The following is a 27,155-nucleotide window of genomic DNA, read 5'->3' as shown; positions in this document are numbered from 1 at the left end:
TCCAGTACTTTCATTATTTAGTATATGGTTCGTCTGGGCAATTGACCTAAATTCATCAATAGTAGCTAGGTAAGCCTTATTCATTTCCTTACTTATATTGGTTATCAGCTTTCTTATTAGCCATTTTTGTTCTCTCTGTTCAGGTCCAGAGGTTCATAGCAGACTATGAATTTAGCAGCTCTGCTTTCTCTCAGTTAGCATTGTCTCATCCATCTCAAGCAGTGGTCCTTATCCCTTCTTTGATCTGCCTCTTTTCTCCAATAGAGCTTTATTTATCTATTTAAATTTTTTTTATATTTTGTTTTTTTCCGATTACTTTAATAACAATTTTTAACATTAACTTTAAAAAAATTTGAGTTCTAAATTCTCTCCCTTCACCCCCCTCCTTGAGAAGGCATTGATATAGATTATACATGTGTGGTCATCCAAAGCATATTTCCATATTAGCTGTGTTACAAAAGAAAAAACACAGATCAAAAAAAAAACCCAAGGAAAATAAAGTAAAAAAAAGTAAGCTTCAGTCTGCATTCAGACTCCATCAGTTCTTTCTCTGGAGGTGAATAGCATTTTTCATCATGAGTCTTTAGAAATGGTTTTAGATCTTTGTATATTGCTGAGAATAGCTAAGTCATTTATAGTTAATCATCATACAATATCCGATATAGCTTTAAAACCTCTTTTCATACCTTTTCTCACCAATGTTAGCTTTTCTTCCCTGACAGTATTTTACTTTTTTTGTATTCATCTTCTGATATCTGCTCTGGCTTTCTTCTTTTAAAAATTTAAGCTGGTGGGTGACTTTCCTGTTGCTTCAGGCAACTCCCCTTTTTCCTTCACAACAGGGTTTTTTTCTCTTTGGGTCTTCCATCCCATTTGGACTGGCTTCTCCTGTGTAATTTTAGTTGTTGGAATCCTATCAGTCTTTCCTCAGAACCCTTTGAAATCTGTTCTCCCCAAATTTAGGGTATATGTTATACTATGTTTGACTTTTTTTTATTTTGCTGTCCCAAATTGTAGGAGAAAATGGGCTTCTCCCCCCTTGAAATGTACAGGTTCCAGCCATTTCCGCCAGAAGTAATTCTTCCATTAGGTGAGAGTCAGATCAAGAATGTTGTTTTCTCTTCTTGGTCCTTCTTTTATAAGGAGGAAATTACCCTTAAGACAAATCAATCAATTGTTAGCTGTTTTGCTTTTGGCAGAGCTAGAGCTTTAAGAGATACCCAGATAATTTAAATTTCCATCATGTTTGGGTACCAGGCTTGGGACCTGTGTCTAGAACGCATCTGTTTCCTCCTTAAGTCCAGGCAGTCTGTCCATATAGTGTACCTTGGCTGTCAGTCCCTTCTTCTTTGTCTCTGCCTTGATCTTCACCTTAGTGATCTCCCCTACACTCCCCTCAGGGCTCCCTAGACCTCTTCACTTGAGTAGATCTCCTTCAGCTGAAGTGCTGTTGTGGTCTCCCTTTTACCTGCCCTGTGTCTCTGGAATGAGCTGCCCCTCGTACAGAGTCACATTCACATCGTGGGCATTGTCTCTAGGCTTGGTCACATTTGCCCCTGGTATTTGGGCCTGGCTTCCTTGTTTTGTTGTTGTCCTCTGTGTACTTGGGCGTAGAGGTTTGTGACTGCTGGACTCCTTTCTTAGACTTGTTTCTTGTGGTCCCCGGATGTCTGTCTCTCCCACTGTTCTTTTTGTACTCTTTGGTGATGAGCTTGGCAGGTACATATGGACCTTCTTTTCATTTTAAAGTCCCTTGGAAGTTCTTCTGCGTCGTCCTTGTCCTGTGTACTGCATTCCTGGGCAGAGTTCTGTCATTCCTATGTTTTAGGCCACGGACCAGAATTCCTATCCTCAGGCATCTTCTTAGCCAGCTCTTCATGGTCCAGATCTACTCTTTGCTTCTGCATCCCTTGTGTAGCATGGATAGCAATGAGGAAAACATGTGTGCCCCAAGGGAGTCAGGGTCTTGCCCCAGATTTCATAATTCCTGGCTCTGTTTTCCTTATGGCAGTAAGTATTGTCTGTGCCTCCTATTTGACTCACCAGAAGTAGGGAACTGCCACACATTTTGGTGAGTGTTGTGGAATTCTCTGTCGCATTTTGGATGCAAGACCCGATAGGAAAACCGAGTCCTTTTGTCGCTATGAATTCAACACATGTGCCTCAGTGCCCCTCATCAGGGAGCTGCCATGCTTCTTTCTTCCTCAGGCCTGATATCTCACCTGCTGGCATCTATGACTCTATTGCTCCTTGGAGGACAGGCAGCTAATTTCTCTTCAAAGTATATAGCTCCCTCATCTTCAGAAAGAGCCTCAATGTGTATTTTTGATGTTTTTTTTTGTATATTTTTCAATTTGTATGTTTTTTAAACTGCTTGGGCACTTGCCACATCAGCACCTTGTTAACATGATTGTGAGAGGGGCAGCTAGGTGGCGCAGTGAATAGAGCTCTGGCCTTGGAGTCAGAAGGACCTGAGTTCAAATCCAGCCTCAGACACTTAACACTTACTAGCTGTGTGACCCTGGGCAAGTCACTTAACCCCAGTTGCCTCACCAAAAAGCAAAAAACAAACAAACAAACAAAAAAACCCCATGACTGTGAGAGAGCCTCTTTAGCATCGTTTAATAACAGGACCCCTAAATCCAACATCTTTTTCCTTCTCTCAGTAACTAACGTCTTCCCTGTTTTACCACTTGACATTTCCTCATTTTTCTTCTGTTTCTCTGGTTAATCTTCTTCCTCCTCAAGGCCTTCTCTTAGTTTTCTCCTCCATCAGGTTGAGTAGTTCTTCTTCAGCTTGTCATTTTGTTCTCCCCAATTTCTTTTCAGCAGATTCAAACTCTGACTTTCTTTATAATTTCAGAGCTCTCTAAATTGCCTTCACAATTTCCTCTTCCACATTTAACAAAGGCCTTCTTCTCTAGCCCATTTTATTGTATGGTCTTCTTCTGAAACCAGAGACAGAGTGGAAAGTATCATATCATTCTTTTTCTCCTACCTTTCTTAGGGCTTCCTGACTTGAAAAAAGTGGTGGTGATACCATACGTTGCCTCCAGTGAGAAGATTGACATTTCGAAGATTCCTCATAGGTATGCTGATTTAATGCTAAGACCTGCCCCGATAGAGTGGAATCTGTATTTTGCTTTTCCATTGGAAAAATAGCTCTCATCTATAAAAATAGAGACCTTGGGACTGGACTTCTTAGCTAGGATTCTTGTGTAGATTTCAGTGAACCCATGACCTTGGGTGGGGAAAAATTACATCTTTATTTTTACTAACTTCTAATTGAAATTCACTGGTTCCTTCACTTGTGACTTAAATTTTATTTAAAAAATTCTCAGAAGGGGTTCATAGGTTTCATCAGGCTGCTAAAGGGGCCCATGATAAAAAATCAAGTCCTCAAACATTTATTAAGAGCTAACTTTGTGCCAGACTCTGACAAGTCCCGAGAATACAAATACAAGCAAAAAGAAAGATAGTTCCTGCCCCAAGGAGATTACATTCGTATGGGGGAAGACAATTCATAAAAGGGATCTAGAAAAGCAACGGGCGTGGGACAGTGGGGTGGGGTGGGGTGCATGTGTCGAAAGTGGAAGAATGTATATAAAGGAGTCTGGAGAGTAAGGAACAGAGCCTGGAAAGGAGGGAATCAGGGAATATGGCAGGCCTGGGCCTTTCCTTCAAAGGGAAATTCCAGAGGGTATGACCAGCTAGAGGAAGGGGCCACAAGGCTGTAAGGGGAGAGGGACAGGCTAGAGTGAGAAGGCTTCTGGGAAATGGTTGAAGCATGAAGTCCATAGAGTCAGCAGTGAGACCTGCAGAGCAATGAAGGAGTGCCCACACGGGTGAGATCGTCGCTTCAGGCCCCTTTTATGCTGAGGCCCAGAGAAGGGAGGGACTTAGCCATTTTACATCTTTGGTAATTGACAGAGCTGGGATTAGAACCCAGATTCTCTGATTTCAACGCCAGTACTCTTTCCATTGCACTCTGTGACCTGCCTTGAATAATTATAGAATCATTCCAGGTGGGCTACAGTGAGGGCTCCAGGAGTAATACTGCTTCTGTCACTCAGAGGTGTGGGGGAATGCAGTGGTGTAGGAGGGCTTCATGGAGGAGGAGGACTAGGCCTAGATATCCTCTGAGTTCTTGTTAGAGTTTGTTTAGAGCAGATAAAGGAAGATGTCTTGGAGCAGAAGGGAGGGTAGTAGACAGGCTGAGGGACCAGCATATTGATTGATCATCCCCAAGGTGCTGACTGATTCCTGTAGCAGTAGATGTAGTGAGGGTCGCCAGATGCCACATCATGCTGGGCCAAGCTACAGAGTTGGAACTTGAACTCCATCCCCCGTGGAGAGTCCATACATGTAAGCAGGTGAACTCACCTGAAAATGGGAGTCAGCTTGATGGCACTGTGTCATTGAGGCTTTTTCCTTTTTTTCAGTTGGTAGATTGAAGCACAGAGTGTGATGGTGTCCTGGCTGGACAGGGTATGAGGATCCTGGAGTTCTAGTCTTGGCTGTGCCACAAACTCATTGTAACTCTCACCAAATTATTTTTTCTTTTTGAGTCTCAGCTTACTCATCTGGGAATTGGGTGTGAAGAACAGGAAGTTAGCATGTCAGAGTTGGAAATCATCTCCTCTCTGATTCTTCCACAAGTGTGAAGAGTTTTCTGGCTCTGACATCCTATTTTTAGTACCTCTAGGCAGGGAAATTAGGATTGGTGTTATGATTCTGCCATGTAGAAAGCTGTCTGAGTGTCCAGCTTTTGAAATGTCTGACCCAAAGGTGGGCATCTCTTGCATTCAGAATGTGTTTATCAGTAATGGAGAACATTGGGTAGGCTGCATTATCCACTTCATTTAGCTTTGTATAGTATAAGAAGCTTCGCTCATTAAACCCTTGCAATTCACTTGCCAGTACTATTTACCTTTGAATTTCTGGATGCCCCAGATAAACTAAAAACACATCTGTACACAGATACCCTGACTGTGCTGGGGCAAAAAGATCCTCTGAGCTTTCCAGTTTTAGCAAAGCAACAAAAGTGGTAGCAATTTGGTTTGATTTATTGCTCATTCGAAAGAAAAGGCTTTCTTTTTGTCAGGTACCTGTTGGATTAAGCGTTTCATATAAATGGAATTCCTATAGGAGTGGAGGCACAAACAAGCTTTTTGTTGGCTGTAAAAGTCAGCAGTGAATAATGTTATTGACACTTGTAAGTAGCGTGTGCTGTTTATTTACCATAGAGATACCTTCTTTTTGATGCACTTTCTAACCCCTCTGAGCTCCCTAGCGTCAGGCTCCGATATCCTTAAAGATGCCCTCCAGTATAAGAAAGTATAACACCTCTTTGAGCTCGGTGCCTGGCGCAGAGGAGATGCTGGAGAAAGGCTTGTTGGCTGACCGATGGAAGTGCTCTGCTTTCATCGTAACATTGTCTTCCTTAGCAAGTGTCTTGACACTGAACTTTTCTTTTTTCTTTCCAGTGACAGGTAGAAAACGACATTTGCTAAATAGAACAGTTGGAGGACTTTGTATGGACCGAGGGTGAGGGATGGGGAGCCAGGCTTTTGGGTGGGCTCTTTGGAGGCTTTGGAGATTCTCAGCTGTTTCACCTGGTAACCATCTGGTCTGGAGGAATTCACCTCACCATTCTGGGCCTCAGCTTATTTACGTGTCAGATGAGGGAATTGAATGAGATTATTTCCTTATGGTTTCTTCCAGTTTGATTCCCTAGCCTGTGTTTCTGTTAATCTCAAGATAGAAAAAAAGGCGCTTCAAGGGACTGCCTTTTTCTGTGGCCGCACAGTGTGTGGTCTGTCATAACTGAAGGAGGAGGCCTTTGAGATGGATGCCTGCAAACCTCCATGAGGTTTGACCTCCTGGCCTTTCATTCTTCGGGAGTAGCCTGCAGCATTTGTTTTTTACTGGGTCTAAGACACATAGCTGCAAAAAGCATGGGCCATAGTGCAAGTCATTGAGTGGTTCTTGAACTTTCAGACAAGTGGCATACCTCTTATGATACAGTAAAGGTGAATTAATTTGAATCCCTCTCCATGGCATAGCCACTCAGAGGCAGTATGGCCTAGTGGATGGAGCGGGCTTTGGAACCATGGGAACTGGGGTTCAAATCCTGCCTCTGACACATACTGGCTGGGGTGACCCTTGGGGCAAGTCCCTGAACTCAGCTCCCTAGATAGCTCTCTTTAGCTCTCCAGACTTAGCACATGCAATAGTTTGGACCTTCTGGGCTGTCTTTGCCCTATCTTTGGGGGAGGAGGAGTTTGCTAATAATAACAATAATAAAAATAATAATTGTATAGTACTAATTAGGTGTTAAGCACCGTGCTAAACTCTTTACAATTATTATCTCATCTGATCCTCACAACAACCGTGAGGAGTAGGTGCTATTATTATCCCATTTTACAGATGAGGAAATTAAGGTAAACAGAGGTTAAGTGACTTGCCCAGGATCACACAGCTAGTAAGTGTTTGGGGGTTGTTTTGAACTCAGTTCTTCCTGACGTCGGGCCCTATGCTCTATCCACTGTACCACCTCACTTAGTGAAGTTTAACTGTGTTTTTTCTAGCATTCAGTGTGCTGTTTTATTCTTCTAGAAAGATAAGGTTCCATTGCATTGTGAAGGAGAACTTTTTCCCAGATGACCCTCAGGGTTATGTGCCACATTTCAGAAAATGCTGGATCTTTAACAACTTTGTTTTCTGTTTCTACTTACAGCATATTTCTAGATGACTTTCTTGGATCGGGGAAAGGAGACCAGGTCCCCCAGCTGGAGTTTGAGCAGCTGCCTTTCAGCCACCCCCTCTTTATTATGTTTTCCTCGGGTACCACTGGAGCTCCCAAGTGCATGGTGCATTCCGCTGGGGTAGGTCGACCTTCCATGGCTTAGAGGGGTAGTGGTCACAGTTCGTGTTGCTTTAGGAAAGTGATGAAAATCCTTACTATGTGAACAAAGAGTTGGAGGATGACAGTTTGAGGGGTGCTTCTACCAGTCTGGCAGCTGCCAGTGTTAAAACCATCATGAGTATTGGGCATTGTTTGCATCAGGAGAAATACCACTAGTGGAAATCCAAGTCGTTTTTTAGAAATGCAAATTACTCTGCTACTAAAACCCAGTTGGGACATGTTGCCTACTGTATAGTGTTTATACTTCTAATGAACTCCTCCTTTTTCATGCATACATGCGCAGACCTAACAAGTGACTTGGGGCCCAGAAATAATTTTTACCTTAGTGTAAAGTGATCCGTCCTCATTATTTCCCCATGAAGCATTGCTTTCTTGAAGAAGTAGGGAGAGAAAACATTTGCCAGTGTTCGTCACCATCATGATAGCTGATATCTCTTTAGTGCCTCACAGTTTACAAAGTGCTTTACAAACGTAAGCTCATTTGGTCTTTGAGGTAGAGATTATTATCCTTATTTTATAGATGAAGAACCCAAGAGTCACCCAGGTTCAGTGACTTGCCTGTGGTTACATAGCTACTAGATGTCAAGAGATAGGAGTCCAGCTGAAATCGTTTGGATTCCAAGGTCTTTCTTACTTTTACTACTATACTGTGTTGCCTCTGTGTTCCCCAAAATTTAGAACACAGATAAGAAATGAGAAAAATTTGAGAGCAAATGGAGATAAATACATCATCATACTTTAGCATCGTCTGTAGTTCTAAAGTCACTTTGTTAATTTACAAACATAAAACTGTATTATAATAATGTAATTTAGTTTGATCATAAAATTACTAAGTCTGGCATATTTTGAGTAAAAAAAATCATTTTTTTTCTTTTAATATAAACTCTCAAATTTCTAGAAAAGGAGGCACCAATGACCATTTCTAAAGTGTAACCATTTAAACTAGATAGAAAAGCAGCAGGAGAAGTAAATTCTGTTGGCCAGATAGCTTAAAATCCCCGTCGTTTGTAGGGCGTAGTGGTTACTGAAGTCTTCTGTGCATTCCCTTACCTCTGAGAGAGCTTAGAAATCTGCTTTGTTTGTCCTCTCTGAAACTTAATCTGAATCTCTGCCCGAGACCTACCTCACTGCAAGAAAGGCATTTAAAGATAGAGTGAAATATCTTAAACCCTTTTATCTGAAATACTAAGGTTAAAACAGAGAAATGCCTATAGAAGAAACAAAATCCTGTTGTATCAGCCTGTTTTCTGTACTAGATGTATTCACTATTTTGTGAATTTACATGTGTATTCTCTTTTACACAAACCTGACATAAGAAAGTCCGTAATTACAGAGAAGAGAAATTAAGGGTGATTGTTTATTTAACATATGATATACTACAGTGCTCACTTAAGTAATGCTTTAAAGTCACATTTGTTTTACAAAAGTTAAATTTCATCAAAAGTGTGTGTGTTTTATGTTCTACTAATTTTCTGTAATTTTTTTTTTTTTGGTGAGGCATTTGGGGCTAAATGACTTGCCCAGAGTCCCACAGGTAGTAAGCATTGTGTGTCTGAGGCTGGATTTGAACTCGGGTCCTCCTGACTCCAGGGCCAGTGCTCTATCCACTGCACCACCTCGCTGCCCCTGTAATTTCAACTTTTCCTCAAAGTATAATCTGCCGTCTTTGAAGGCAGCTCTTACCCCTGGGCCTTGATGTTTCTTGTAACCCTTTTTCCCTGAACTGAAGCTGTTCCAGTCCAGAGAAGTAGGGGAAGGGGAAGAGAGGGAGGGATAAGCCATTTTTGTCTCTTCCTTCCATGCTTTAATGGAAACTGGTTCTGTTAGACTAACTTTTTATAGCTTTGAAGGGAAAGATTAATCAGTCAGCAGAGGCTCAAGTGATTCATCCTCTCCGACTACTTCAGAAATATTACTTGAATGTTAGTTTTTAATAACAAGTTAAAAAGAGAGAGGGATAATGGTTATAGGCAGTAGGTATACTTTTTTGTGCATTTGATAATTTATTTTCCTCTTAGTAATTCCCTGTGTTGGTTTTGGGATTGTGGTAGTCAGATAACAGCTCAGTAGTTGATTTTTTTTTTGTATTATTGTAAAGAAATCTTTCTCTTTATTCTTTTGTCCCTCCCTTCCTCTACCTTTGCTGTGAGACTTCTGAGGCCTTCTGGTGAACCCAGAAGTGTTGGCTTCAATAATAAAGGGGAGGAGCACCTGTAGGTAGCCAAGCTTTGGGTCATGGCTGTGTTTCTGCTGACCAGATTGACTGAGGTCCAATGCCTTGTTCTGGGCAATCTCCTTCCTGCCATCTCTCACCTTCTTCAAGGAGAGGCAGTGTGGTGTGCTGGGAAGAGCATAGGTCATGCTGTTGAGCAGAAGAGTTGGGCCTTGGACCCTTGCTGCTAGCCCAGTGACCATGAGCCAGGCAGTAAAGCGCTTGGAACTGTACTTCTTTTGCTCATTGATAAAGGGGCAAGAATACACCTGTAGTAGATGCCTCATAGGCTCTCTTGAGGATCAAAGGAGATCGTACTGGTGTGACCTAAATGCCAGCACTCTGTCTATTCCTTCTTGTTAGACTGATTGTCCTACAGGTGGGTCAGTGCTCGCCTCCTTAGGGGATGAAGCTGCCTTAGGAGAAGGCCCTTTTGCTGCAGGGATGACCTAAATCTTTGGAGGCGTCAGAGATGGACTTGGCCCCAAAGTATAGGGAGCTCTTGTGAAGGGCCCGTGGTGGCCCTTCTTTTCTTTCAGCGTGCATTTCTCTGTTTTTATTTCATTCTGCCATTATCAGAACCCAGTGTTGATGACCTAGTTTTATAAAAACTCTGAGCCAAAGAATGGATGTTTTTTTCTGGAAGAGCAGCTCCCTTTTGCTGTTTAGAATCTGTTCTGTTTGTCCCAATTGCTAAGCATTTATTAAGTACCTGCTGCATGCCAGGCACTGTGCTGGGTGTTGGGAATACAAATTCAAAGAGTGAAACAGTCTGTACTGGCAAATAGTTATAGTCTATAAGAAGTCTGATCCAGCGTTCGTCCTCCCCACCCCCCTCCCAAATAATGACATTTTGGAGAAATGAGAGTTAGGATTCAGCAGATGAGTGCCCTGGCCTTAGATAATTCATTTTATTTCTAGGCCCTTGACTAAGAGTCCTGAGTTCTAACTTCTAGTCTGCTAAGTAGACAGATGACTAGTAGGTGGCAGTGTTGTGCCATTTGTCACATGGATGGCACTCTCATATCCAGGCTAGCCCCATTCAGTTGGAAAGGGGAGCATGATTTGTACAGTTTCATTCCGTATTTGTTTCCAAAAGCATATGTTGTTTGCACTGGGGGGCCCCATCTTTATTGTAGACTCTTATCTATCATTTTTATTTTCAGCCTATAGTTGGCAGGTTCCACACAAGGCCCAGTAGTCCACCAGCACCAGAAAACATGGAGAGTTTTAAAGCCCCTTGGCATTTTCCTGTCCAATTTGTTAGCATTTCCCACGTATCAGTGGCAACAGGATGACATGATGAAATTACTCATCACTTCACAAGGGCTCAGAAATCGTTTCTTGGAGTGGAAAAAGATGTATTCTCTTTTCCTTGAACAGCGTGCCTGAGTTACCTAAATACATTTTGTACTAAGATGTCTCAAAAAGAAGATAGCTCCATTGAATGTGTTTTTCCTCCTTGTTTCTGTAGGGCACCCTCCTCCAGCATCTCAAGGAACACATTCTTCATGGAGACACAACCAGCAGTGACGTCATCATGTACTATACCACAGCAAGTATTTTGGTTTTTGTTCAAATGCCTAGAAAGGACTGTGTGCATTTAAATGAAATGCTCCTCTCCTCCTTTTCCTCTCCCCTTCATCTCTGACTGGGAAGCACCTTCAGTAGTTCAGCATGTTGTTTTCGCTTGCTTTTTTTGTCTCCTTTACAACTGTGCACATTAATAGAATCCCTGAGGTAGTATAAAAAAAAAATCAGACTCTTTTAGATCATTAGTCTATGAGGAAGATTCTTCTTCTGAATCCCAACACATACTTATTTGTCATTCTTGCCAGCGTATCTTCTCTTGCACTTGATCAAATCCCACCCTGTTCTCGATGCCCCCTCTGACGTCAGTATGTACAAATCTTTCTCCATGTGATGTGGGAGCCCGAGAAAGGATAATTTATCTAAGTAATAGGATAGAAAGGCTGCCATGGAACATCTAGTAAAGGTTGAGTCTCTCCATTCTGGAAAGATCAGGACTGACAGGGGGTTTGATTGAGATTTTTAATTCATAGAGATGGATATATAGAGCAAATAGGTTTTTTTCACTGAATTCCAGACATTAGAACTACCCCTGGCGTGCCCTTGTTGAAGACTGAAAGAAGTAAGTTTAAGGACAAATAAAAGCAGATACTCCTTTGTGTGCAGGGTAGTAATCATAAAGAACTTTTTTCCTTGAAGAGTAATACAAGTTGAAAATATGAATAGGTTTAGAAATGTAAAATCCTAAAATATTCTAGCAGAATATAAGGCTTTTGAGGGAGAATTGTTTCAATTTGTATCCCCAGAGGATAACATAGTGCCATACATAGAGGCTCTTAATACTTGAATTGAATTAGAAGAGACTCTAGAAAGCATTGTCTTGCTTACAATTGGGAAAACTGAGTCCCAGAGACATACTTGAGGTCAAGAAGCTAGTTAATGGTAAAGGCAGAACTAGGATACAAGTGTCTTGACCTTTAGTACAGTACCCTTTTTGTTATACTGTGGGGGGAGAGGAAGAATGATAAATGACTTGGTAACAAAATCCTAGATGATTTATTTGAAACCCCATATGTGGAGGTCATGCCCCTCACTTCTGTCGGGCATTGCCTCTATTAGAGGACAGAATCTTGGGCTGAAGGATCTTTGTGGTTTACCCTGGGGTGGAATGGGAATGAGGAGAGGGATAGTTCTCTCCCACAGTAGGACTGGGTTGTGTGGTGGTAGGAAGGTAGGAGACGGGGAGAGAATAGCATATATCCGCTTGGGTAGTGTGTGTTACTCAGATATGTTGGCCCAAGGAGTACCTATACCTTTGAGGAGAGCTGTCACCTGGCATCTGGCCCTGTATAGTGAGCATTGAATGTCATTATCCATTCAAATTTCTTATTTGGTATTCTTACCTGAAGAGTTTTGAGGCTAGTTGAATAAATCAACATTTTATGGACTTGAGGTTTCGACTTTTAAAAAACACCCATCTACTAAAGGGAGGAGACAGCTCATCTGTCCCATTTGGATCCTGATGACTTAAAGCAATAGAGCCTTTAATCAGCTGATAGAAGTGCTTGTGGCTCTGGGACATTTATTGAGATGGCAAATGTAAACTGAGGTTATGCTGCCTCTTATGGTTTGGAGTAGTCATATCTTCATGCAGACTATTTCCATCATACCCTATTTAGCAAATGAGACAGTGGATTCCAAAACGCCTTAAACTCTGAAGGGCTATACACCTGTAAGGGGTGATGATTGTCTGCAGCACCACAGTGTTATCCTTGTTAAGTGGCTTCATCCACTTGTGCCAGGTGCCAGCTGCACCAGGCCAGCCGTGACACCCTTTGTTGTCCTCTTGCAGCTTTATTGGCTGCGAATAGAGGGGAAGCGGTGCTGTTTAGGACTCCAGGACGCTGCTCTTCTCTCTGTTGTAGCGTTATCAAGCTGGAGGGAGGGCTTCAATTTTGTTCTTTAACAAAATGAGTTTCATGGGCTTTTAAAACAATAACATTTAACGGAGAGTTGCAAGCTAAACCTAATTTGCTATTGCTCTTTCTGTAATACTGGATGGGAAACTTTAAATTGACCCTCTTTGGAAAACTGGGATATGTCATTGTCAGCTGATGCCAGAGACTGAGGAATTAAGAGGCTCTGCCGTGTAGAATGCTCTGGTGATTTGTGGTTTTATGATTTTTGTCATGCTCACCCATGTAGTGAATTCTCTAGGCAGCCAGTGTGGTTGACATACAGCTAGAATTTTCTCCGAACCTTCTTGTCCTTTGCTCTTTCAGGTCTGATTACATCAGGGAGACAGCCTTTAGTAGGCATTGGTTCTTCTTGTTAAAACTTAGTAATTTTGTCCTTAATTGAGGACTTATGCCATAGAGGGAATACGGTATTTCATTTCCTTGTTTAGAGGATTCCTAGAACTAAATAAGGGGAAGGGTGGGTCTCCACTTCTTTATTTACTGCCAAGTGAACTATAGTGCTTAGAGCTGGTCTTCCAGTGGTAGTCTCTTATGTATGGAGAATAACCACATTCTTAATCTTTTCTCTTTCCTGCCTATCTTGACTCTTGCCCTATTGCCTTTTTAAATTCTTTTGAGTTAGCTGTGGTGTTGTTCATGTGCCCTACACATCCTTTCATGCTGCCCTAAATGTATAAAACGTCTCATTGTGGGAGGGAATAGGCCTTCTTGACCCATCATAGATGGCTGCCATCCAAGTAAATAAGATGCTGAGTGAATGGAGAGATTTCTCTTGGTGTAAACATTGGTCCTTTTGTCTCTTCCAGATTGGCTGGATGATGTGGAATTGGCTGGTGTCTGTGCTTGCAACAGGAGCTTCTGTGGTCTTGTATGATGGTTCTCCCTTGGTCCCAACGGCTAATGTGCTCTGGGATTTGGTGGACAGACTAGGGTAGGTAAATAAGATGCGAAACATCTGTTGGTTATCATTGAAGAAAAGGATTTGGAAAGTAATGACAACTGTTGTCAATATATGGCTGAAGGCAGCTAAATTCAGAGTTTCACTGGAAAGGACATGTGGAACAAAACTGAAAATACTCTTCTTCTGCCCAAGGATGAATTCTCCTTGGGATACTGTATGCAGTTCTGGTCCAAGGAAGGACAGTTTAAATGATCAAGGGAATGGAAGTTGCAGGGAATAGCAGCATGGAAACAGACTAAAATGAGGGCCCAAGCCCTCTTTGGTCTGGGCAGGTGGAGACTCAAGGAGAGGGGTGGGAGGGAGATGACAGAAGTCTGAAAAGTCTTGAAATATCTGAACAGGATGAATAGACTTACTCATCAAATCTTTATATTAATGGATTTTAGAGGATCCTTCTTAGAGCTCAACAGTAACAAATTGAGGACAAAAGAGAATAAGAACACTCTTTTATACAGGAGGACAAACCAAGGGAAAGAACCAAAAGAAAGTCTCCAGTGGGTTGAATAAAGGCTCTGTGCAGGTTTTAGGGAAAAAAACGGACAAGATTACAGCTGATGAGAGGGATGGAGGGTTTTGGGGCACCGGTGCAGGGAGAGCCCATGGCGGTGAGACGACACGTAGATTGATTGACACCCAAATTAATGGATAATAGGGTTGTAATACATTATTAAAGTAGGGCAGTTAGGGCTATTTGGGCCAAGTTGGGAGGCTGATCAATCAACAGTCATTTATTAAGCACCTCGGCACGAAGGCATTATACTACGTTATTAATCCTACTTCCTCGTAAATGACCAGTTGGTTCTCATCAGAAGCAGAATCTTGGGTTGTTTCAATCATTGGCTTTGATTCAGTTTGACAGTTCTTAGCCTTTTTTGTTAAAGAAACACTATTCTTGAGGCAGCTAGGTAGTGCAGTAGATAGAACACCGGGCCCTGAGTTCAAATACGACCTCAGACACATAATATTTCCTAGCTGTGTGACTCTGGGCAAGTCACTTAACCCCAATAGCCTCACAAAAAAAAAAGAAAAAAAAAAAGAAACACTGTTCTTTGAGCCAGTCCCAGTAATTGTCTTTGTTTCTCTGCAGTACTATTGCAGATATCCATCTGGTAACCTCACGTCAGAAGGTCTGATCTTCTTTCCTAGGCAAAATGTTAGAATTTTAGGGAATGAGCACAAGCCAGTATAAACTGAGCTGTTGACCATTTCTTTGGTGCATGTGGATTATAGGAAGCAAGGTGGGGAAAATGAAGTGGTCCCGTGTTTGCCTTCCTATTCCCTTTCAGAATATCGTTGTTAGCAAATGTTTTTTTTTTCATGAGGATCTTCTTTGCTAGATAAATTACCCAAAACTCTTTAGGATTTTATTTTGGTTAATACATTTCAGCAGTGATGCTTCATTTCTCTTTGGCCAAGGATTGTTTTTCAGTTTATAAAAAGTCCAGGTACCTTCATGAGACTAGGAGTAAACCTCAGCCTGAAATATAATTACTCTTTAAGTTTTGAACTGTTCATGAAGAATGAATGCTTTTAAACTTTTGTCCATTCATCATTTAAATACAGTTTTGCCTGGTTGGTATAGTATATAAATCCTGACATTTGGATCATACTATTAGGATATTTCCTAATGAGGTTGTTTCCAGAGAAAGGTTAATAAAATCCCTTGGAACTTGGTTTTGAAGGAAGATCTTCACTCTTTATATGTATACAGCCTTTGAAACCAGACTGCAGATAGAGAAATTATGTTGGTATACTTAGAGGAAGGAAAATGTTTCTCCTCAACATCTTAGTAACCAAGCTGAGGACAAGGCCTCAAGGGAGGCTCCTCTTGGCACTCATGTATTTAAATGGTTATGTTTATATTTATGTGTGCCATTAATGGTATATTTAAATTTATGCATGCCTACATGGTGAAGGTGAGGGACTAATTGGGAAGGAAGCAAAGTGAAATAGGATGACATCAGTAACTGAAGGGGGTGGAATCGACAGGCTTTTTGATTTAGCTTTGTCTCCCTCTTTCTTAGAGAAGCACTGACATTGACTTAATGCAGTCATTAAAACTCTGTTGTTTCCTCCTGAGATTAATGACCGTTCAGAACTTGTGAAGTTTGGAACAGAGCCCTTGAAATTCCTATGATGTTTTAACTAATGTAGATAAATTTAGGTATTAAACCTCATTGATCACTGAAGATTTTCTTTTAAGTTTGTCATACGAAGAGTCAGGGATTTTGAAGGAATTAACAAGAGTTCTTTTATTGAAAAAAAAAAGCCGTTATTTTGTTTTCTTTATTGGGGAAATATCTGGGACACATTGTCCAATGGGTGTGGAGGGATTGGGATGAATGGCTTGGGTTAGGGACACAACTCTGGGCCCTGCTGGGTTTTGTTAGTAACTGGGTTTGCACTGGGTTGTATTGGTTGCTTACTTTTGCTTATCTGTGACTGGGCATTATCATAATGCTGTAGTAACAGATGACAAGATCCTGTAGGTCGAATCAGCTGTTCTCTTAGTGAAAGTCACTTGTTTTGGGAGTTACTCAGGGATCATTTAGTAAATGATTACTTCAGTAATTTACTAGAATGTGATCAGTGCTTTGAAGCAGTGTTTTGCTGAGGGCTGTCCTTGTGGCCTGAAAGAATTCATATACTTCCCAGAGCGGCAGAACCATCTGTCCTGGGCAGGGCTTCTGAAGACATTTTTAGTTGTGACACTGGTTGGTGATTAATTTAGTGACACCTTTCCAGTCCCCGTTAAAAGTGCTGTGTAATATATACAAACACCATTCCATGCCATGCCAGTGTCCTCACTTGACCTCTCTCTAGTTTGGCAGAAGGGAAAAAAAGCCATTCTGTGGCTGGTGTCCTGCCTTCCAGGGAGTGGGGAGGAAACTCAGGTAGATGCCAGTTCATCAGGCCTAGCCTGCCCGCAGGGAAGGAACCCCCCTCACTTGGTCCCCTTTGCGGAGCTGCTTAAAGCCCTGAGAGGATACTGCCCTGAGGCCAAACTCCTAGAGATATTGATACTCAGGGGTGCTGTGAGACTGAAATGAGGTAATGGATGTAAAGCAAACCTTAAATCCTACAGTACGCGTCCATTATTATTATTGTTGTTAGCTTTCAATCACCAAGCTTCCAGTCTGATGATGACTTCCTTCCTTGAATCTTCTGCTGTATTTGCGCTCAGGCAGTGCATATAGAGCACCCATGAATGTACTACTTCTATGTTCATGAACTCTGAAATTTCCTTATCTGATCATGGTCTGTTGTCATTATCCCCTCTGTCTGTTTTGCAGTTCCAAAACTCTGTTCTTTGTCCTCATTGTGACCTTCAGTCTGTCTATCCTGTAAGTTTTCTCCCAGGCCATCACCCCTTTCTTTGCTACACTCTTATTCCTTTCCCATCTTGGTTTGTTAGCGAATGGGTTCAACTCTATACTGACCTCTTCTCTTGAATCTGTTGTCTCCTTATCCTGACAAAAATCTGGTCCTGCCAAGCTTTAGTTTTGGATCACTCCCATCCTCTGCTGCTTTCCCTCCACCTCATGCTGCTGAGTCTCAATCCTACTCAGTTAAATTGAGTCTCTGGAAAATGTAGAAGATGTGAGGTATTCCAAAATGGCTACTTTGCATGGATGAGACCTAGCAGTCCACTGAGACTTGGCTTTAATTCTGAAGGCAACTTCAAAACTATATTGGGCTTTATAGTAACTAAAGGCTTAAAACATTTCCTGTCCCAGTTTCTGTGGATAAATGGATTTTTCCTTAAAATGATAAGAAACATTACCTTCAGCAAGCATTATTTGTAATGGAGATAAGTTAAAAGCCTTCCTAATAAGATCAAGAGTGAAACAAGGATGTTCATTATCACCAATATTCAATATTGTATTAGAAATGCTATCAATAAGAGAAGAAAAAGAAATGGAAAGAATCAGAATGGGCAGTGAGGTAAAAAGTTATCTCTTTTTACAGTTGATATGGTGATATACTTGCAAAATCCTAGAGACTCAACCAAAAAGCTATGTGAAATAATTCTTAATTTTAGCAAACAGGATATAAAATGAATTCACATAAATCATCAGCAGTTCTATATATCATCAACAAAATCCTGCAAGAAGAGATAGTAAGAGCTACTCCATTTAAAATAACCATAGACAGCATAAAATACCTGGGAGTATACCTGCCAAGGCAACCCAAGAACTACATGAACATAATTATATGACATTTTTATACAAATAAAGTCAAATTTAAATAATTAGAGAAATGATAATGTTCATGGGTGGGCAGAGCCAATATAGTAAAAATGATAGTTCTACCCAAATTAATCTACTTATTCAATGCCATCCCAATGAAATTACCAAAAAAATATTTTATTGAGCAAGAACAATAATAACACAATTCATATGGAAGAACAAAAGGTCATGAATATCAAAGGAATTAATGAAAAAATTGTAAAGCAAGGAGATTTAGCAGTACCAGATCTTAAACTATATCATAAGGCAGTAATTATCAAAATTATGTGGTACTGGTTAAGAAATAGAAAGGTGGAACAGAGTAGACATACAGTGGAACAGAGTAGACATGCAATGTGCAGTAGTAAATAATTATAGTAAGCTTGTGTTGACAAATGTAAAGATTTAAGCTTTTGGAATAAGAATTCACTAGTTGGTAAAAATTGTCAAGAAAAGTAGAAAGCAATCTGGCAAAAATTGAGTATAGACCAGTTGTCTTACATCATTTACCAAGATCAGGTCAAAAGGGATACATGACATAGATATAAAGGGAGATATCTTAAGTAAATCAGACAAACATGGAGCATGTTAGCTATCACACTTATGGATAGGGGAAGAATTTATGAATAAACAAGAGATAGAAAGCATTGTAATCATTTTGATTATATTAAATTAAAAAGGTTTTATGCAAATAAAACCAGTGTATCTAAGATTAGAAGGAAAGCAGAAAATTGGGGGTGGGGGAAATTTTATAGACAGTTTCTTGGATAAAGGTCTCATATTTCAAATATATAGAGAACTTTTGTCAAATTTATATATGAGTCATTCCCCAAATGGTAAATGTTCAAAAGATATAAACAAGCAGTTTTCAGAAGAAGAAATCAAAGCTACATATAGTCATATGAAAAATGCTCAAAATCATTGTAAATGTAAAGAATGTAAATTAAAACAATTTTGAGGTATCATCTATCTATCTATCTAGATGATACCTCAAAGTTGTTTTTTTATATATGTATATATTAATACACATACACACACACACACCCTTTAACCCAGCAATATGGTGATCAGGGAAAAAGAAACAGAACCTATATGTTTTAAACTGTACAAGCTCTCTTTGTTGTGGCACAGAACTGGAAGTTTAGGGGATGCCTGTCAGTTGGGGAGTGGCTAAACAAGTTGTGGTTATATGATTGTGATGGGGGGTACTACTGTGCTGTAAGAAATGATGAGCAGGTTGGTTTTAGAAGAACATGGAAAGACTTGCATGGAATAATGAAGAATGATGTGAGTAAAACCAAGAGAACATTGTATACAGTAACAGCAATATTGTTCAAAGCATAACTGTGAAGACTAAGTTATTCTCAGTATTATAAACACTCAAACCAACTACAAAGGACCTATGAAAGAAGATATCTCTGTCAAATGGTGGCCTTCTCTAGTGCAGGGTGGAGAGGGAGGCAGTTTGAAACTTAAAAATGTAACCCCTCCCCTAAGAAAAAAACCCCAAAATAGCAACAACAAATAAATAAAAATTGACAGCTTATAGTCTTAGAGAGTTGCTGAGGGTACTAAAAAGGTAATTGATTTGCCCCAGGTCAAATAACGATCTGTAACATGTGGGCTTCCTGACTCCAAGGCTGACTTTCTGTACACTAGACCATACTTCCTCTCCATGAAACAAAATCAAATTAAAAAAAATTTCTGTAGACAGGTTTCTGTTACTTTGCAAAGAGCTGCCAGAAGAAAGAGTAATAATTGTAACTGAAAGGAAGGATGGGCTTGAGAGTCATGAAGACAGTGAGAAAAAAACCTGAGACTCAGCTGAGAGCACTAGCTCAGGGAAGCTGGAATAGGGACCAGCAGAGCCGTTCTGGCCAGCAGCGTTTATTCCTGGTTGGGTTGGGAAAGGACTGCTACATGTGCACTTTTATTTCATCCACCACTTCCCAACATTGTTGTGGATAGAGGAGAGTGGACTATATGAGTCCTTTTACACACATTAGGGTTGTTTATGTGATGGAAAAAAAAAAGTGATCCCCATGTCCATATTTCTATTGACTGTTCCTTTGATGTGGGTAAGGTATTAGAAAAAGGTGAAAACTTTTATTTCTCCTCTTTGTCAGTTACTTTTTTTTAGCATAATACATATTTATTAGTAGCATTAGGTATTAATCACTGAGCGTGAATATTTTTGGAAGGTTAGGAACTTCAGCCATTTGGGAAAAAAAGTAATAATGACCAAGTGATTTGATCCATGGCAAAAGCATGAATTTTTGTATAACCTTTTTTTGGGGGGAAATTGCTGTGTTTTATCAGTTTTAATTAGTGACAGTAGCTATGTAATTATAGGCAGGTAGACTTCCCTTCCTTTCCCATCTTGCCACAGGTACTCAGGACTTTGGAAGCATAGTCATGCAATCCTCACCAATTCACCAAAAGAGGAAATATTTATATTAGTGTCTGAGCACCGGCCCTGGATTCAGGAGGACCCGAGTTCAAATCCGGCCTCAGACGCTTAACACTTACTGGCTGTTTGACCCTGGGCAAGTCACTTAACCCCATTGCCTAATCAAAAAAACCCCAAACAAACAAACAAACAAAACCCCGAAAGGAAACTACCAATGTTAGAAAATTTTAATATTTGAAATGTGCAAACACAGTAAAGACCTTTTTTTCCCTTTGTTTTCTTTCCACATTCATGCCTTTTCTTCCTCCTAGGATCACAATTCTTGGAACTGGGGCCAAGTGGTTGTCAGTACTTGAAGAGAGAAACTTGAAACCAGGTAAATAGACTTTCTAAATCTTTTATGATACACGTTTCATCTAAGAAAATGGACTACATTTAATTCTGTATTTCTTCTATGTAAGTGGTACCTTAAAAAAATTAGTTTTAACTCTAACATTTTAATTGTCTTTTATTTTAGTGGAAACCCACAGTCTTCAGACTCTTCACACTATCCTGTCCACAGGGTCCCCTTTAAAAGCCCAAAGCTATGAGTATGTTTACAAATATATAAAAAAGAATGTCCTCCTTGGATCTATCTCAGGTAATGCTCAGGGTACTGGGGGTGCTGAGGAATGGGTGGAAAGAGCAGAGGTGGGAGATCATGAATGGATCAAGGGTTGACATAGTCATTTCCTAATTCTCAAATACTCTTAAAACCAAACTGGAAGCCCTCTTAATAGTTAGTTCAAGGCGGAAAATACCTCTCCTGTGAGTGCCAGACGATTTCTCCTTGGTTGACCAAAATGTCCATGTTTAGCCTTTGTAGTAGCGCTTTTCATTTAAAAAATTTAAAAAAATTTTTTTTTCCCATATGCTTTTGAGTTGAAAATTTTTTCTCCCTTTTTCTCCCCCCCCCCAAGACGGCGCACAATCTGACATAGGCTTTACATTTACATGCCCATTAAACATATTTTCACATTAGTGAAGTTGTAAGTAAAAAATTAAAACCAATAGGAGGAACCATCAGAAAGATGAAACAAAATTCAACTTAAGGTAAAAATAAGTGAGAGCGATTCGACTTCCATAGTTCTTTCTTTGGATGTGGACAGCATTTTCCATCCCGAGGCCTCTAGAGATGTCTTAGATCCTCATAATGCTGAGAAGGGTTCAGTTTAACATTCTTAGTCATTGCATAACGTGGCTGCTATTGTATACAAAGTCCTCTGCGTTAGTGCTTGTCATTTTTTAAAAATTTATTGATATGTTTGGTTTGGATACAATAGTTACTTCCCAACAAATAACTACACAAGCGTCTTTACAGAGTCCTTTGGCTGAGAAGAGAGTTAATAACAGAAAGGTGGAAGATGTCCATTAATGTTGGGAATGTGGTCCTAACAGTGAATGTTTTCTTTCCATGTTTACTTTCCTTGCATCATTATAATCACTATATTTACATGTGTCTTTGGCTTTTCTTTCTTCACTTTGCATCACTTCCTATGTTTCTCTGAATTCTTCATATGTATCTTTCTTTATGGTGCAATAAAGACATAAAGAATCCTAATTTTTATGGTGCTGATAAACTTTCATTTGTCAGTTTGTGCTCGAAATGTGACCACAGAGTGGATATATTGACAGAGGAGCTGGATCATATCCTTTGACATTCTTTCTATGAGAGAAATAAGAAGATAGAAGGAAATTGCAGCTAAATAGAAAGATGACCCACAGTTGCTCCTTGGAAGTGGTAGAGGGCATTTTATTATATGCCCATGGGCAACAATAAATATTATTTCATGACATGTCTGGTCATCATGTGTTGCAGAGCTAATGATAGGTATTTGCAGAGAGACAACCATAATAATAATTGTAGCTCGTTCATCAGTGGCCGGTGCTGAAGATGAAGTGATAGAAGAATTCTGTAAAGAACTTGATTATGGGGGCAACTAGGTGGTGCAGCAGATAGAGCTCTGGTCTTGGAGTCAGGAGGACCTGAGTTCAAATGCAGCCTCAGACACTTGACACTCACTAGCTGTGTGACCCTGGGCAAGTCGCTTAACCCCGATTGCCTTACCAAAAAGCAAAAAAATAAAAATAAAAATAAAATAACTTGATTATGAATGTTAAAAATTGTCTTTACATGTAACGGGGGAAAAATAAAATATTATTTAAAAAAACTTAAGCCCTTCCATATCAAATCAGCATGTGTTCTGATCCTTGTTGATTTCAGTACAGAGGTAGAAAAAGGCGAGGGTGGGGAAAAATGCATGGATAAGCCTGGTTCAGGAAGAAGGAACAAATGAAAGAAGTTGAACGCTTCTGTATCACACAGAGGCCTCGTGCCTCCGGATCATGAACATTTTCTTTTTTTTTTTTTTTTTTGGTGAGGCAGTCGAGGTTAAGTGACTTGTCCAGGGTTACACAGCTAGTGAGCATCATGGGTCTGAGGCAGGATTTGAACTCGGGTCCTCCTGACTCTAGGGCTGGTGTTCTATCCACTGTGCTACCTCGCTGCCCCTCATGAACATTTTCTTAAAAAAAAAAACAACCCCACATTTTCTTGGTAGGTGATGGTCATGGTGCTTGTTATTGATGGGGGAATTACCCCTGAATCAGCTGTCCCGGTCCATTCAGACCATTGACTCATCAGAGTCAAGGTCACGGTTCATTTTTTTAAAAAAGGCAAGAAGAAAGAATAATAATGAGAAGAAGATATACAGTTGAAATGATTTATCCCTGAAGTATTTAAACAAGTAATTGAAAATTTACAAAATGAAAAATGGACAACATAAATGACATTAACGCTGACTATAATAAATTTCTTTCAGAAGTTTAGCTAACATAAATTAATTACTACAAGGAGACCAAAAAAAGTCCCCAAAGTGCCTTAATAAACAAACATTTCACTTATTTTCCAAATGGAGAGAGATGGCTGCCAAAGACAGTACCCGTCAGTCAGTCAATAAACATTTTTTGAGCACTTCCTAGGTACCAGTTACTGTGCTAATCAGCGTTGGGGATGCAAAGGAAGGCAAATGTGGTCCTCGCACTTAGGGAGCTTGTATCATAATGGGGGCACCAACATGTTATTATATAGGGATATACCAGGTTCAGTGATTGAAAGATAGACTTAGAGTGGAAGGCACTAGCAATACTAAACTTGTTTGTAAAATCTTAAGAAGGATAAGTAGTATCATCTTATGAGACAGACAGAAGTATGGAAGATAAAAGCAGTTAAAGGACAATGTGGCAAGACACCCAACTAGGGAAAGTTAGCCTGAGGGCATTTGAGGCTGAAAGTGGAAGGAGAGATACAGGCAGAAGAGAAATACAAGTGACATACAGCATCCATTTGAACAAACCACTTTCCAAGATTTGCTTAGAGAGAACACAGGAATGACGCAAGTATAAAGATGGGAAGAGTCACTAGACTGAGCTGAGTAAATGCAGAGGAGATCTGGGCAGCAGGCAGCACGATTGTGAATGTGGAAGGGTATCTAAAAGGGCAGATACTAAAGAGTCTCAGACTTTGTTAATAGCCAAAGAAGGTGACCGTGAGGATATCAGTAACTGCAAACCTGGAATGCCCATTCTGCCATTTATTACAAACGTTTTGTGAGATCTCTCTGTGCACGAATTGAGGGCCTTTCTGGTGTGGATGTTAGTAGGGAACAAGCAAACTTTCAGAAACAATATTCAGCACTAGACTACACCTTCAGCATTTCACAACGCTTTTAAAAGTTTTAGGTAGCTTAATATCTCATTGTTTATTGATTACTGAAAGCATTCGACTAAGAACATCTTACACAACAATCTTTTATAGCCAGGTGTCTCTTATTCTTGCATAAAGGTAATTCAAGCTTCCTTGGAAGATATAACAATAGAAATAACTGTTCATTGACCTTCTGATAATAATGAGTAAAACAGGGAAAGGTATGCTCATTAAGGGTATTTGCCGCGTTGTCGTTGAGCGGCAGAGCCGAGTACAGGTGGAAGAGGGTTCACTGTGGATGGTAAGGTCTCTAGTTCTGCAGGCGACTTTGTATCGATTTCATCGGGCCCCAAAACAGCAGAGCCTCCTGGAAGAGATCTGAGCTCACTCGAAGTGTTTCAGCTTGTCTACACACAGGAAAGAGGAAGTAATAGAAGAAGGTCTATTGTCCATGGCTCAGTCTGCTTTTTTTTTTCCTTGTGAGGCAGTCAGGGTTAAGTGACTTGCCCAGGGTCACACAGCCAGGAGGTGTCAAGTATTTGAGGCTGGATCTGAACTCAAGTCCTCCTGACTCCGAGGCCAGTGCTCTGTCTGCTGTGCTGCCTGGCTGCCCTCAGTCTGCTTTTGAATGCCCACCTTATGGAACTTGTCCAACAGTACGAAAACCTTACAGACAGTAGAGATGGACAACATTTAGGGCTTGGAGTTGAACGGGGAGGGGGGGGAGGAAGAGACTAGGCTGGGTTGTTAGAGTGAAGCTCCCTGAGAATAGAGACGATTTCATTCTTTGTGTCCTTAGCTCTTAAGCACAGTGCTTGGCACAGAGTAGACACATAATCAGTGTTTGTTGATTGATTTGCTTTTAGGAAGACACAAAGTTCTTTTTTGTTTGTTTGTTTTGTTTTTGTTTTTTTTGTGTGAGGCAGTTGGGTTTAAGTGACTTGCCCAGAGTCACACAGCTAGTGAGTGTTTTATGTCTGAGGTCGGATTTGAACTCAGGTCCTCCTGACTTCAGGGCCAGTGCTCTATTCACTGCACCACTTAGCTGCCCCTTGACACAAGGTTCTTTTACAAAGGCCCATCTTTTCCATGCTAACATTTTACTAGTGTTGATATATGGCAGTGAGATGTGGAACACCACTGCTTCCAGGAACTAAAAATGAGTATCATGCAGATAGGAGTGGAGAGGTGCCTGGTGAGCATAAGCAGGCTGCAGCAGGTGACCACAGAGGAGCGCCGAAGAATAGGAAGAAAAGAAACTACCAGGGAATTAGAGGAGAGGAAGAGAACACGGGCTGAGTAATTGTATGGTAGGAAGAGAAATGGAAAAAATGAGGGATGACAGTTGATTAGGAGGAAGAAGGGAAGACTTCTGCATATTGGGTGGATGCCCTTTGGTGAACTTTTGGGAGGAGATGGGCAAGAATGGCACAGAGTGGGTAGATGTGGAGAGGTTGCAATCTGCATTGTTGGAAGGAACACCCAAATCCCTGAGATCATGGATTTATTTGAGTTCTGCATATGATGCAGTAGTATTCCATCACATTTATATGCCATAATTTGTACAGCCATTTTCTAATTGTTGGTTGTATACTTTGTCTCTAGCTTTTTGTTATCAGAGAGAATATTGCCAGGAATGTTTTTGCTAATTTTTTTTTTCTTGATTTTAATAACCTCCTTGAGATATAGTCCCAGCAGTGGGATCCCTGGATCAAATAGTATGAAGAAGTTAGTCAGTCTCTTATGTAACCCCAAATGATTTTCTAGAATAATTACCTTCACGTCTCCACCAGTGGCAAATTAGCCTGCCTCTCTTCCCACAGTACACCTAATGAGGAGTTTTCCCATCAATCAATAAACCCATATTAAGCTCCTAAATACCAGGTGCTATGTTGGGTTCTTGGAATGCAAAGACAAAAATAGTACTTCAAGGAGCTGATTTAGGGAAGACAACATTTACCCATACAGAATGTCCCAAAAGTCTTCATGCAGTTTTCAAATACCTATAGTATTTGTACCAGCTATATTGGGGGAGGAGGCACTAGCTACTGAGAGTAACAAGAGAGGCCTTAGGGAGGAGTTAGCACTTAGACTGGGCTTTGAAAGAAACTAGCAATTTTAAGAGTCAAGATGTGAGGAAGGGAGCACATTCCTGGCCCAGGGGACAGTGTGAGCAGAAGTATGGAGATGGGGGACAAATGTAGTATGTGAAGAACAGCAAGAAGGTCCATTTGGCTGGACTCTAGCATGTATAAAGAGATGTGCTGTGTAACTAGTGGGGATAAGTAGTAAAGGGATTTAAAGGGTCAATACATGAGCTTATTTTTGAGTCTAGGAGTCATATGGAGTCGTTAGAGTTTCTCAACCAGGGGAGTGATATGTCAAAGCTGTGTTTGAGGAAAGTAACCTTTGGTAGTTGTGTGGAAGATGGATTGGTGCGGGCAGAGAGGTGACAAGGAGGTCAGTCAAGACACTGTTGCAAAAGTCTAGGTAGGGCAGGGGTCTGTTAGGTTTCACTTCCTTAAGGTGCTTACCTTGGTTAGCTAGTGGGTAAAGTGTGAGGAGCAATTTCACACGAGTCTTGGTTGACCCAGCCATGACCAAGATAAAGGCATACTGAGCACCAGACTGAGAATAATGAGTAGATCTGTTTTTCAGTCTTGGCTTTACCATTAATCAGCTGAGTGACTTCTAGGACAAGTCACTTGAGCAAACTCTCTGGAGCTCAGTTTCTTCCTTTGTAGAATGGATTGGAGAGTTGAACTCTAAAGTCTCTTTCAGCTATAGCATTCTGAATCTATGCTTTTTATCTGTGTAGTACAGTTTTCATTGCTATTATGGCTTTTTCTTTATTTTGCAACAAAAATACCTTATGCACTTTAGCCTTAGGATAGACTGACATTTAAAAAACGTAGCAATAAAAGATACTTTAATGAAATTAGCATTTCTGTTAGTAGCTGGGGGAAAATGGAATGATTCTCACCTAGTGTAATGTCAGGGCAAGATAATTTCTTACAGATATGATGGGGAGTTAAAGGAAATGGAATTTTTACAAACTCGTTTAAATGGGATTTTTTTGGCCTTCAAAAGAGGTAGTGTTAGTTTGGAAAAGATTTCCAGGAAAGCCTCATTTTCTTTACTATCTCCTTCTCCACATAGCT

At 40.5% G+C, this 27,155-nt stretch overlaps 1 protein-coding gene across 1 annotated transcript in view; it reads left to right on the top strand.

Moving 5' to 3' along the window:
* Positions 1–27,155, top strand: part of AACS (acetoacetyl-CoA synthetase) — a 100,925-nt gene that overhangs the window by 55,590 nt on the left and 18,180 nt on the right. Inside the window, exons 7-12 of the mRNA XM_021004340.2 lie at positions 3,008–3,089; positions 6,740–6,887; positions 10,615–10,695; positions 13,456–13,580; positions 20,561–20,625; positions 20,767–20,889. Coding sequence (XP_020859999.1) covers positions 3,008–3,089; positions 6,740–6,887; positions 10,615–10,695; positions 13,456–13,580; positions 20,561–20,625; positions 20,767–20,889 — 624 coding nt within the window. The remainder of the gene's footprint in view (positions 1–3,007; positions 3,090–6,739; positions 6,888–10,614; positions 10,696–13,455; positions 13,581–20,560; positions 20,626–20,766; positions 20,890–27,155) is intronic.

Source organism: Phascolarctos cinereus, unplaced genomic scaffold (genome assembly GCF_003287225.1).
Source record: "Phascolarctos cinereus isolate Bilbo 61053 unplaced genomic scaffold, phaCin_HiC Scaffold_4;HRSCAF=312, whole genome shotgun sequence".
In the NCBI taxonomy this organism is placed as follows: domain Eukaryota; kingdom Metazoa; phylum Chordata; class Mammalia; order Diprotodontia; family Phascolarctidae; genus Phascolarctos; species Phascolarctos cinereus.
Note: the sequence above shows the minus strand (reverse complement) of the source record. Positions and strands in the feature narration are given on the sequence as shown.